The 13,585-nt window shown below is 39.0% G+C and overlaps 2 protein-coding genes across 2 annotated transcripts in view; both read right to left on the reverse strand.

The window, feature by feature from the left end:
• The window catches only part of LOC139724058 (uncharacterized), a 50,515-nt gene extending 48,107 nt beyond the window's left edge, over positions 1-2,408 (reverse strand). The window contains exon 1 of the mRNA XM_071635261.1: positions 2,079-2,408. Within this exon, the coding sequence (XP_071491362.1) occupies positions 2,079-2,177 (99 nt within the window). The 5' untranslated portion in view covers positions 2,178-2,408. The remainder of the gene's footprint in view (positions 1-2,078) is intronic.
• Positions 2,409-5,119: 2,711 nt separating this feature from the next.
• Positions 5,120-9,849, reverse strand: LOC139724059 (glutathione S-transferase theta-1-like). The gene is made up of 5 exons (XM_071635262.1): positions 9,738-9,849; positions 8,511-8,598; positions 7,774-7,930; positions 6,986-7,153; positions 5,120-6,039 (listed from the first exon to the last, which is right to left on the reverse strand). Exons 1-5 carry the CDS (start codon positions 9,847-9,849, stop codon positions 5,869-5,871), a joined length of 696 nt encoding a protein of 231 aa, XP_071491363.1. The 3' UTR covers positions 5,120-5,868.
• Positions 9,850-13,585: the final 3,736 nt, after the last annotated feature.

The raw sequence follows: 13,585 nt of genomic DNA on the forward strand, positions 1-13,585 counted from the left end.
CCATTTCGTCGATGAAATGTTCATTTCATAACAAAATGTTCATTTCATAACAAAATGTTCATTTCATAACAAAATGTAACATTTCATTAACGAAATGGTCATTTCATTGACGAAATAACTGATTTCGTAACAAAATAGGCCATGCGACACTTGGCGGCCCATAAAACACTACGGTCTTTGTCCATGGTTTAAACCATGGTTTCAATTGTACCACTTTCGTGAATTCGGGCCAACATGTTGCAGAAGAATAGGCAGTCACGTGCAAACAGCCTAACAGTGACTTGGCTAGGTCTTGGATTGCAAGATGTGAGACATATAGGATCGCTTCTTGCAGGATCAATGTTGAGCAGCAAAGAGTATGTTGTTGAGGACGAGTCGGGAGTATAACGGTACTTGAGCAGGTGTCTCTGGGAAATTTGTGTTGTAGCAAAATCAGCCCGTCCTCAACAGGTTAAAGATCTGGTCCATGATGTATCATGGTCAAATGGACCATCAGCCCATATAATGATGTATCATTAGCCCAGTTCTATGATTACTCCCCCCTCCCCCCCTCCATCTTAGCATCAAATGTCTGGTTACATTTTCATGCACAAAATCCTCATGCAATACTGACTGGTATTTAACCACAAACTGGAAAAAAAAAGGGGAATAAAACTATGCTCTCCGTAAATAATCATAATAATTCACAAAAGGAAACACAATGTACTGCCTGCCAAAAAAAGAAAGAAAAGAAAAGAATGTTTAGACAAGAAAACTAAGGATTTCAAATTCGACACTCAAAGTGATGTACTAGTAAACACAACTATGTAGCATACTATGCACAGTTGAAAACCAATCAACAAGCCACTGGCAAATACACTTCAGGCTTGAAGGGAAAAGAATTACAGTACGTAAAAAGAAGAGAGGAGGAAGAAGAACAAGAACAAGAAGAAAAGATGAGAAAAGAAGAAGAACAAGAACAAGAAGAAAAGATGAGAAAAGAAAAAGAAGACTGAAGAAGAAAAAAAAAAGAAGAAGAAGACCGAGGAAGAAGAAGAAAACCGAAAAGCGAAGAAGATCGAAGAACAGCATCAAGAATTTAAGAAGGACCCTTCATGCCTTTGGGTTGTAAAGTGGATAACACTATGACAATACAAAGGAGCATTGAAATAGCAGGGTTGTGATGATAAGACCCATGGTCCGTATACATTTTTGTAAACAATAGAGCTGTGTTAAAGGACAAGTTCACCTTCATAGACATGTGGATCAATTGAGTGAATGCAATATTTGTAGAACACATCAGTAAGAGTTTGAGGAAAATTGGACAACCCATTTAAAAATTATAAAGTTTTGAACTTTCTGCTCAGTCATTGCTGGATGAGAAGACTACTACAGCTTGTGATGTCACATGTGTACAACAATACAAAGAAAACATGAAGAAAATTCAACATATTTTCACTTTTCTCGCATGATAAAATAATGCTTGACTTGCCTCTTTCAGAAGGCAGGGGGAATGATATTACCCTTAACATATCAGTTACAGGTTGAGGAAATGTGCACTTTTTCAACAAAATTAAATTTTGTGAAATTTTCTTTATACTTTCCTTTCATTGCAAGCATGTGACATCATACACTGACACTGTAGTAGTCTTCTCATCCAGCAATGACTGCACAGATGATTTAAAAATGCATAACTTTTGCACGGATAATGTGTTCTAAAAATATTGCTGCATTCACTTAAGCCACATGCATGAAGGTGAACTTATCCTTAAGTGTGTGTATGGCCGTGCAGTACATGTATTGCCATTGTGTGCGACAGGGCTGCGTGGAGGACGCCTCCGGGCCAGATGCCACGAAGTGGTCGGTACCTCCTTTAAGAGACATCGAGACTAGCTCGTTGTAGCTCCATGTTGGTAGTCAATGGTAGTAGAGGTAATCAGCAATGCACACAATCAGACGTCACATTTCGTACATCATAGACTACTTAGTATATTACGCTTTGTGTCTCAGCAAAGTGATAAAAACAAGAAAAAAACATCAACATCAACATAGAATTGGGCTATCCTCAGTAAAGAGAAAGAGTTGGGTTCTGACCATACCTTCAGCTCTATCTGAGCCACTGCCCCATGTTTTTCGGTGTCCAGTGCATCAAATGCGTGCCAGAGCCATCTCGGAATGCACTCCTCTCTCCGCGCCATCGTGGAACCTTATTTCCACCGTTCTACCAACAAGTTTCAAAAGTTTTACACCGGTACACCTTCCACTGAAGTTACGGCAGTCTACTGTAACCCTGGCTCTTTCACGGATGCTAGATTTTTCAGGCGCGTGGTTTCTGAATAGTAACCCACAACTAGGACATGCCTACACCTGTACATTTACCAAGGACTGCGACTGACCAGCCTGTTGTCTCAATAGTTTGGTCCCGTTGAGGCGTTTTTTACGAATAGTGAGCGGCTGATACTGAGTAGATCGACAGTTTGTTTTTGTTCGCGAACTTCCGGGATGTGTGTACAGCGTTCTATCGGCTACATTGGTTATGAATATGCATGCATGACGTCCTCGACTACTTCGATTAAATACCGGTGTATTGCCGTTATCGATCGGATAGTAATTTCAACACACATGCACAGACACAAAAGACATGCCAGCATGAGGCTATCATGACAATTGTTAACTTTTTTTGGGGGGGGCGGGGGGAGCACATTTGTGCAGTTTCTTAAAATCTGTATGAATGGATGGAAGAGTTTTTACCCCCTGCTAGTACGACTACATGAACTCCCCTCCAAATCAGTATGGACGACCCCAAGCGCTTGGTAATAAGCAAGAGCAATTAGGGAACTCCCCGTGCGTGTGTTTGACGTTCTCCCCACCCCCGCACCCTCTCTCGACCACCACCTTGTTATCTCTTCTTTCTTTCTTTCTTTCTTTCTTTCTTTTTTTCTTTCTTTCTTTCCTTCCTTCTCTATTTCTTTCTTTCTTTCTCTTTCTCTCTCGCTTCCTGTCTCCCTCTCTACTCTTCGTCTTTCCAATTCCGCCTCCGTCTCCCTTTCTCTCTCCCTTGACCTTTTTCTTTGCAAAATGAGGATGTATGTAGGTCAGTGGGACACTCTTCTTGACAGCTCGAAATCATCACCCATATATTATTAAGTCATGCACTCTTTCGTTATTTCACGTAAAACTTCAAAATTCCATACGCTTCTTTTATTCTAAATCCTACACTTTTATCTAATGACTGTTCTATAGCTTTCAAAGCACTTTGAAGGTAAACAACCTTGTAAGTTCATTAAAGGGATGGTATAGTATTGGTTTAGGTGAGGTATACTTAGAAACCATTGTACTTTATGAAAACGTAAAGAGAATACAATTCTAAGCCAGGAATCCAGAATTTATTTGAGGAAATTGGTTTTGAAATGCCAGAGATGTCCAAAAACAAAGTAAAACAAAGTGATCCTAAGAAAAGGTGGGTTCCACCTTTCATCAGGATTGCTTTGTTTTGGATATCTCAGCCATTCTAAAACCAAATAAAGCTGTGAATTCCTCTTAGAATTGTATGCTCTTTCATATTTCATAAGAAGTTTCTCATTATCTCAAAAATTCATCAAAAACGTTGGAATCCTAAAGCCCCGTCTCAACCGAAACATTGCCATCCCTTTAAAGTTGGCTGAGGTAAACTACCTGGTAACTTCATTGAGGTTGGGTGAGGTAAACTACCGGGTAAGTCCATTGAAGTTGGCTGAGGTAAACTACCTGGTAACTTCATTGAGGTTGGGTGAGGTAAACTACCGGGTAAGTCCATTGAATGTGACGAACAAAAGGGGAAATGGAGGAGGAAGGAAGACGAGTCTATGCAGATAGAGATTGTTGGAAGGAAAGGAGAAATCAGTGTTGTCAACTGAAGAATTTACGTAGAGGAAGTTCGAGTTCAAAGTGTATAGACTGAATTACATTCTATAGGCACCCAGCTTATGAGCAGTTAATGGGATACGTTCCACATGATACTCGATATCATTTTTAGAAATTATTGCTGCCATGCACTTTCTTGGAGGCATCGTGTTCACTCAAAGATGGGATGGTGATGAGGACACATTTTTTTCATGTAAACCATATCATACCCAGCACAAATCCCAACCCTAATAATTTATGATCAATTACTACAAATCAAAAGTTCTTTTTCTCTACTCACAAAGGAATATTCTTACTTTACGTATAGTAATAACCCTATACATCGTTATATATAATTTCTGATTTCACGTTTTTTTTTAGAACAATTTCCTTGAAGAGTGTTGTTATAGGACTTTCGTATAATTGATATACATCATAATAAGATGCGTATGAGTAAGCAGCGAGTATATTTCTCAACGGGTGTAACTGCAACGCTATAGCTGTCAAGACGACTTTTTGCAATTCGTGTCCGCATTCATTTCATTCACTTCATTCAACCACCCATGTCACACAGTCAGAGAAATGTATCGGTTATCCGATGCTGACTCTAAATATATGATAAGCACATGATAGTTTAATGTATTTCAGTGATCTGGCTGATAAATAAGTTCTAGAAAAGTCAATAATATAAATCCGGTGATGTACCCTGAAATTTACACAAATAACACATTTCGTGGCAGGAAATGAAACTGATGTTAACGACATACAGCCGTGTATCTAATTCCGTTGTTTACATTACGATCAGTTTCACTCGAATTCCATTGTGTACTTTTTTACTAAGTTTCCACAAAATTTATATTCGTGACATACATCCATACCCAGATCAAACAAGAGTAAGATAGTAATGAAATCCCAAGAATACAATGATTATAATACAAAAAGAAGAGTGACAGGATACACTTAATTCAGTCTTTATATACAGTATATATAGTCATGTCCATATTTGGAATTAAAATAATGTGTGGTGGAACCTCCGGTTCAGTTAAATTCTAAAAGACCGTGCATGCACACAGACAGACGTCGGGAATCTATGGATCCACTGGCGTATGATCACGATAGCGGAATCATCGCTTACTCTGACAGAGTGGACAGAGATTCACATACTAGTATAAATTTTTACATAAATATTACATGTGCCAACAGCTTGAATTAGAATAGAAAAAAAAAATAGTCTCGTAATTACTCTATTCACCAGTCCTCATGCATGCATTGACAATGACCCGTCTGTCGGGTCCGGGCCCATCACAAGCAAATATCTTTTCTTTTTTCATTTTTTTTTATTTTAACTCACATTAACTTTTCACTAACTCTCGCTCTTGCACGCACTTTATTCCATACATTTCTAATCACTCTATATATTGTGACATTACGCCTAACGTTTATTACAAGCGACGCGAGTTTTACCTTAAATCTACCCTTCCAATCTGTCGAAAGGACAAATTGGTTACTGTCCTCACGTCAAGCACTTTTCATTGTGATAAAAATGTGGTAAAACTGCCATGTATAACTCACTGCTGTGATTACGGCATTTAAATCCCATACTTTTATCAATTTCTTTTTCTTGACTCACTAGTCTGCTTCATTTTGCTTTTAACGTCAAGCGTACATCTTACACATATTTCATGAGAAACATTTATCAATAATGCCTGCACAGTCGACGACTAAAGATATAGCTTGCTGCACAAGGCTGCACAAGGTTATCAGACATCTAATAATAGACGTTTAAAAAAAGAAGTGGAAGTGTCGAACATTTTGCCATCAAGCTCTCTTCTTCAGATAACTTTTCAGGTAGTCATATTAACCTCTTTATAATTGTATCACATGCTATGTTTAATTGACGTTAGAGTGTGTATAATGGTGTTATAAGATCATACTGTTGACCGAACTCAAAATTTATTTGCATATATGAGGAAACATTATTCACTGAAGACTTGCAAGTTGCTTTAATCATTTATCAGTCTTTTGCTTTCTTTTCAGATAGTCAGCCCTCCATTTGTAGATGACGTCAAAAACCTCATCAAATGCTGGGTTGAGTCGATCCCGGACCCTGTTCACGTACTCCTCCAGATTTTGGTTTCCTTCGCTCACGTGGCGTCCACTTACGGTATGTTGAATCATCTGGGCGGAGGAGAGAATGTGACAAAATATAGTGGAAATCTTACGAAATCGAAAGATGAGCATAAGGAAGCTTCAAAGCGAAATTTGAGAGGGTATACACTTAGTGCATTTTGCGTTTGTGTTTGTATGTGTGTGATTCTATTGGGTTGTGGTGCTTTTTTTAAAAGTTTATCTTCTGCAATATTCAGAGCTTCCTTGCGTATTTTCTCCTTTTATCACTTTGACTAATCACCTCCACTTTATTTTCTGTTCCATTAAAATTTCTCTCACATTTATCGTTGTTTGACGTCACAGGTGCGTGTTGTTGTTGGTGACGTGGAGGTGGTGCTGTTGTTGTTGTTGTTGTTTGGTCTTTTCTGACTTTGGAGTGATAAGAGTAAAAGTATGTAGTATTATAGTTTGTTTGTGTGTGTGTGTGTGTGTGTGTGTGTGTGTGTGTGTGTGTGTGTTTCATTTTAATGTTAAGAAAGAGAACTCATGATACCGGTCAATACACGAACACCAGTCACGCTTTAGGGTGATCATCATACCTATACTCAGTTATAACAAGACGTTGACGTCACCATCAATTTATAAAACTTTTCACAATGTGCAACAATTTTCAAATAGGACGGTTTGCGAGTGATACTAGATTCTAAAAGTTAGAGCGGTGGCGATCACACGAATGTTGTAACAAAGTTGATTTTACAGATAATCGATTGAATATACCATTGTTCTCTTAGTGAAATCAGCAGCTCACAGAGGGCACAATTAAAGACAGTTTTTCACAACCCTTTGCAGGCGACCAGCGTTTTTCTGAACCGCAAAGACAAATGTCGAAAGGAATACTCGTTTACTCATCATTGTGATTGTTTCGCTGTTTTTTTTTTCATGTTACACATTTCATGAATAAGCACTTAACTGGTAACATAGTGGTGTTTTTTCCAACCTTTGCAAGCACGCTTACCTCACTGACCATCATGATGTCCGCATAGCTGATCTCATCACCGAGGATGAAGGGCTTGCCAGCCAAGAAAACCCGCTCGAATGTACTCAGGGCTTTTCGAACGATTTTCTCCTTCTCTTTAATCGTTTCCTCAGAAGCTGATATGTTAGCTATTATAGGCAACAACACCTAGAAAGTCCAATAATAACAGAAAAATAAGACAGATAAGCATGGCAGTCATGATGTTTCAAAGACCTGTATATTCATGGGTGAGCTGGCTAAATACATGGATATTTTTGGGTTGTGTTTTGTCCCCCCCCCCCAAAAAAAAAACACCAAAAAACACCAAAAAACAAAAACAAAAACAAAAACACATTCCTACTTGTTGGTAACTATCAGTCGTCTGTCTTTCTGTGTATGTATGTTAATCATTCACTTGTACTGTCTCCTGCAAATGCCGAATTACAAAACAGGAATAATAATGATAATGATGATAATAATAATAATGATAACAAAAATCTTTATGATATATTTTGGATTCAAGGGCATGTTTAAAATTGAAATCTATTGTTTGATAACAGATACAACCTAACACATCTATTGCAAATGTCAATAAGTTTCCGAAAGGTACGGTTTGTGATACCAGCGTTGCGTTCAAAAGGTTTCGAGGGGTTCCAAGATAGGCTAGTATTTATACAGCTTCCTATGAAAAGTGTACCGCTATGCAATATCATATTGAAGTGGTTTAGTTCTACTTAGACTTCACGCTTCCAAGAACAGATGGCAGGTTGTAACACAAGAGGGCGCACCTCCGCCATGAAGAGCCCGTCTATGGTCTCTCTGATGCCCTGGTGATGGAAGGCCATGTACTCATCTACCTTCGCTCTCTTCTCGATCTCCTTAGGGTACCAGAAGTTGGGCACATCTTCGGCGTATTTTGTTGCCAGGTATCGGAAAATGGCGACGCTGTGGTAAAGTGACGTGTATCGAGAAGTATATAGTCATGTCAGGGGCATTTTGAGAGATCTCGTTTTCAATGAAAACACGAAAAAATTATGGACAATGAACGCCAAGTCATTATGTCATTATTACATATGCATACGAGCTACCCTGAAGTCACGAATCATCGTATAACCTGGAATAATCAGAATAGCACAACTTGCCTGATAGAAAATAAGACGTGAAGCTTAGAAAAGCAATCGTGTTGAAAGAAATGTCTAAGAAAAAATAAACAAACAAAAACCCGTATCCAGTCTTCCGTGCATGAATTAACAATATCCATCGATTTCCATTTTTCAAATCTTTCTTTCCGTGATCTGCTTGGGAAATAATCATTACTCTGAGATCCTCAGTTCCAAAAGGCAAATGCTGTGAATTTCTGCATAGAATCTTATAATTTTTGAGTGACCGTAAATTGATGTATGATGCCCGAAATTGGTTTTCTATATATCATGTTAACGTTCCAGAAACAGTCGGGTCTTTGTCGAGGCTTCCACAGTATATGCCTTTCCTTTAAAATTATTGAGCATTGAATTTCGTTCACTACCTTTCGGATAAACAGAAATCTCCATCCTTAATTGCTGGCACTTGCATCATTGGATTGATAGCAGCAAATTCCGGCTTTCTGTGTTCGCCTGTATGAAAGTGATATGAAAGTGACAAAGTGACAAAATCATACCAACAGCAACGAAAGTTCATTTCGAAATATCTCAGAATGAGAAATCAATTTCAGATTCTCTTTTACATATCCTACATGATAACACAGATCTATGATAGACTTCAAAATTTACATCTTTTTGTTGAACAGTGTTGTACCGTTTGATCATCAATCGATCCAAAGACAAATATGAATTATCAATCATCTTATATGGCATGTATCCTCAAAATATTCATTTATACATTCGAGATATGAATCATAATCCGGGAAGTTTCTGAATATCTTGATATGATATGCACATGTCCTTTTTTTTTTCTCAGACTTGATGGGGGGGGGTAGCTTTTAGCACATGACAAGTCTTATCTTATAGCTTTCAGAAATTGTTGTGACTAATTAAGACACAGTGATAGCCAATATGACAGATATGTGGTTTGACAGTCTTTTACCTGAATGGAAACATGAATCAGGTGTAGGGATAATTCCTCTCTGATCGTTGCCTAAACATCCAAGTATTCACAATTACAGGGGTCGCGGAACGTTCTTAGGGAGGGGACGGGCTTCGGAGGTACCTCCTCATCCTCTTGCCCCCCCCCCCCCCCCAACAGAACCTTCAGAAAGTCATTGCTGTGGCAAATTTCTTTCCCCGATTTTTCCCCAATTTTTTCCAAATTTTTTCTTTTAAGTCCCCCCAAAAGTGTGTGTGTGAGTGTGTGTGTGTGTGTGTGTGTGTGTGTGTGTGTGTGTGTGAGCGGGTTGCTGTCCCCAATGCCCCCCCCCCCCACCCCCCTCGTTCCGGCCCAAGGGGCCCTGTAATAGATACAAACCATGGTGTGAACTATAAGAATAATATCATTTACATATTGTATTAATTGCGGTTCATCTGGCTGCAGAGCAACACGATTAATGCGTTTTAAGATCAAGAAACAAACCTTCAAGAGTCACATTGTTGCTAACCCCTGCACATGAACCTACGATATTCATTCCACATCGATGAATCCCGAACCTTGCGCGTGTTGCCAAAAAGAGCTCCGACATGGAAATGGTGTTCTCCCACCTACCTGACTCAGATCTACTGCACGGAATCGATGCTACGATCTAAGGAAAACAAATACTTGCCCTTTGCCAAATCAATGTCAACAATCTCGAATGGTATACTGGTGTGCTTTAAGAACACGACGAGAGCACGACATGGCTGGGAGCCCAGATCCGCGTAAACTTGAACCACCATATTGATAGATGAAAATAAACAGACTGCTTTGGAAGCTCCACTTTGAAAAACGGATAGATCATGAAACGCATGGAGCGACAAACACATGCATCAAAGTTTTTTTCCAAACCGGTGCACTCGCAAGAACTGACTGTAGAGTTTGAGGAACTAGGTGGCGCCTGGCGTGTTTACATAGTTTTTTCTCTTTATCTCTTGCAGCTTACGATGCAGTAGAAGCACGGTAGAGTAGTAGTAGTTACAAGACATTTTACACGTATGAAAGGACCTCAGTGGGTGACACAACCTTGAATGTATTTGAATTTTGAATAGCGGCGGACCATTGAAAATTTCAACGAATTATGTTTGTTGTTGGGCAGAGTACAAAATCACACAATAACATGCAGATATCAAAGAGGAGCAATTGTTCGCTGATATAATATGGTTGAGCGCATACGGGTCGACAGGAGAGGCGTCCATTTTACTCTCTTTACACCCCCCCCCCCCTAAAAAAAAAAAAAAAAAGTTTGTATCATTGCCGTAGTGACAGTGGTGAACCATTGGTAAAAGATTATAATGAATTATGACGAGATATTTTCCAGGCACTAGCACGTGAACCCTTTGTGTGTTTTGAGCCCCGATTGTTCCAGAAAACCCCATAGCGTTGTGCACACTGTCCAAAGTCCATGGCAGGGAAAGGGTTATAACTAGCATAAAAGCGTTGTGTGATATCTTAAACATCAACCGTATATATATATATATATATATATATATACATATATATAACATATGTGTGTGTGTGTGTGTGCGTGTATGCGTGATGTGTTTGGGTTTTTTTTCTAGAGAAGATACTGCTAAATTTACCACGTCACTCAGCTCAGATTACGATGTTTCGACGTTGTTTTAAATGTTTACATTTTCTTTTAGACTGTTAAAGGGATGGTCCTGTTCCTGTTTATGTGGCGTATCAGAATGTTATTTGCTAGTATTTGCAGAATACTCGATGAAATTGTGTTGAGGAAGGATAGTATCAACATCCACGATGGTTCGTTTCACATTACAGGGTAAAATAGATGAGAAAATTACGAATTTAGTACATAGTAATTTGCTGCAAGAAGGCAAAATCTTTCAAACATCTATCAGGATGACCGTTACATACAGAGCGCCACCTGCCGTTTCCATTGCAATACGATACTGTCTCTGCGTTTTGCGAGCCAAACTCCAGCCACCTTCCACGCCTTCCATTCCTCCAAGCGACAGGCCCTCCTGACCCCTTGACCGAAACACATCTATTTTTAGGCTTTCCTATCACTCTGCGAGCTCCCCAAGGACTCTCGGCAGAATCTCTCTCCCCTTCTCCCAACTCTCGCCGTACAGACCTACACACACCAGAGAAACACACCCAATACCCAATGATGCCCAGCCACTTGCTTCATTTGGTGTACGGTGGAACACACACCGGTATCGTAACCCCATTGAACGTGTTGGGTCGCCGATACCAGTATCCCTACCTACCTGGTTATGGAAATGATCCGAATGTCTAGTAATGTACAGCTCCATCCATTGAATACTATGTATCCAAGGTTGTGCCATTGGGTACTAAACTTTGTGAGTCCGAAGAAAGTAATTGAATGGTTATGGCACCGACTGTAGATATTTCACGTATGTCTGTACTTGAGCCCACCGGCATCAACGATTTTATCATCTATTCGAACATGAAAGTTTGAAGCTAGACACACGTGTACTAGCTACTACACACACACAGAAAAAAAGATCCTAGATGGATTTCGATTGAATTTTTGATGTTCAAACCGCCAGCTCAGAGATATGTTTATGACTGTCTTGACACAGGCTTGATCAGCGCATGTGAGGCACTATTGAATAATCGCGACTAGCCACCCTCACAATTCCCAAAAGTAGGAAAAAAACTCTATCGGTAACTTCCGATTTTGTGTGTGTGTGTGTGTGTGTGTCAAGACATTACAGAAAGTATCCAAACAGATAGACGACGCCAATATTTGAAACGCTACACCTATATTGCAGTCTGCAGCTTCACACACATGAAACGAAAGAAGTTTGCATCAAGATTTCAACCTCCAAATGAGCCAAAATACATTAGTATAAACTATAAGCACTACATTTTTATAGAAATTAATTGTGAAGTTACAGCCCCCCCCCCCCCCAAAAAAAAAAAAAAAAAAAAAAAAAATTGCTGGGGTGAAATTCAGGCAATCTATCGTCCGGTCATTTATTATCATTTTTTAATCAAAATTTACCGCATACAGTCACTTCCCGTTACAACTGCCGAAAAAAAGCTAACGAGCAGAGATTTGTTTACGTGAATGATCCATATTACGGGCAGGTATCACGGAGTACTTCCTTGGTATCACAACGTTTTGTACGTGAAGTATTTATAGAATATAATAGAGACAATACTTGGTTTCTTATCATCAAACGATGATAATAGATTTAGTGTTAATTTACTGTTACGGAACTATTGTGGCAAAGTCTGTATTATCAATCGCATCATGAATAATATGACTTACCTGCTTGACAAATGGTTCATTCTGCTTTATTCTGCTTAGCGCGTGTAAACAAAATAAGTAAACACGTACCGAACGCGATGTGATGAATAATTTGAATCAAAAATATTTTAATCAGAATTATTTTAAGTAAGACCCCCTGGCAGTGACTTGATTACATATCTATGTTGTATTATACTTCATGGAAACTTCTAGTTAGAATGCTATATATAATATCAATTGTCAGGTTTTTGTCAGCGATGGGATCGTATGTTTTGTTCAGTATAATTATAGTGGCCGAAATTTCACTGATTTCACTGTGCATAGCATGCAAACTGACTTGCCCATGTTTAGTGGATCGAGCTACAATAGAGTTCCGATGTATACCTATAATGCAAGTGAATTCGACAGGATCATGCTGGAACATTCAACTCCCTAGCAGTTATCATGATGTACATCTCTCAAGCACCCCACAGTGAAATTCGACTGCGAAACTCGAAATATATTGACAGAATGGAGTCATGGTTCATATTACACAAAGCTTACTGAGCGTTTGTTATAAACAACGTATACATTGGAGGCGATGTGATGATCCATAAAAGTTTCGGTACGGAGAAATCAACAATGTTTTAATCAAAAATTTTTAGTAAGACACCCTGAAAGACATTTTATATGCTTCTATATTTAGGTTTACATTATTCTATATGGAAATGTCGTGTTACAATTTCAAATCAATGACAGCTTTTTATACCTATATACTCACGTATAAATATGAAACAAGGTGTCTTGGCTCATCTGCAGGTTGAAATCTTGGCTGTACATGGAAGGGTGCTGTTCGTTATTCCGAAGGTTCTTTATTCCGAAGGTTCGTTATTCCGAAGGTTCCTTAATGCGAAACACACAAATTCCCTATACCTAGATGTTGGTTAATCTGAAAATGAAAAAGGGTTCGTTAATCCGAACATTTTTGTAGCGTTATTCAGAAGGTTCGCTATCGAAGATTTTGTTAATCCGAAAATGAAATTCGGAATAACGAACCTTCGGAATAACGAAACTTCGGACTGAAGAGCCTTCGGAATAACGAGCCTTCGGAATAACGACCCTTCGGAATAACGAGCTGTAACCGTATGGAAGACGATGCCGTCAAGCAAAAACTCTTGTCAATCTATCTCCACAAGCAAAATCTATAACATGCAGTGACCATCATATCACAAACAGTGTTTGACAGTGTTCATACA

Source organism: Diadema antillarum, unplaced genomic scaffold (genome assembly GCF_040938485.1).
Source record: "Diadema antillarum isolate AM-2024a unplaced genomic scaffold, OU_Dant_1.0 scf00000206, whole genome shotgun sequence".
In the NCBI taxonomy this organism is placed as follows: domain Eukaryota; kingdom Metazoa; phylum Echinodermata; class Echinoidea; order Diadematoida; family Diadematidae; genus Diadema; species Diadema antillarum.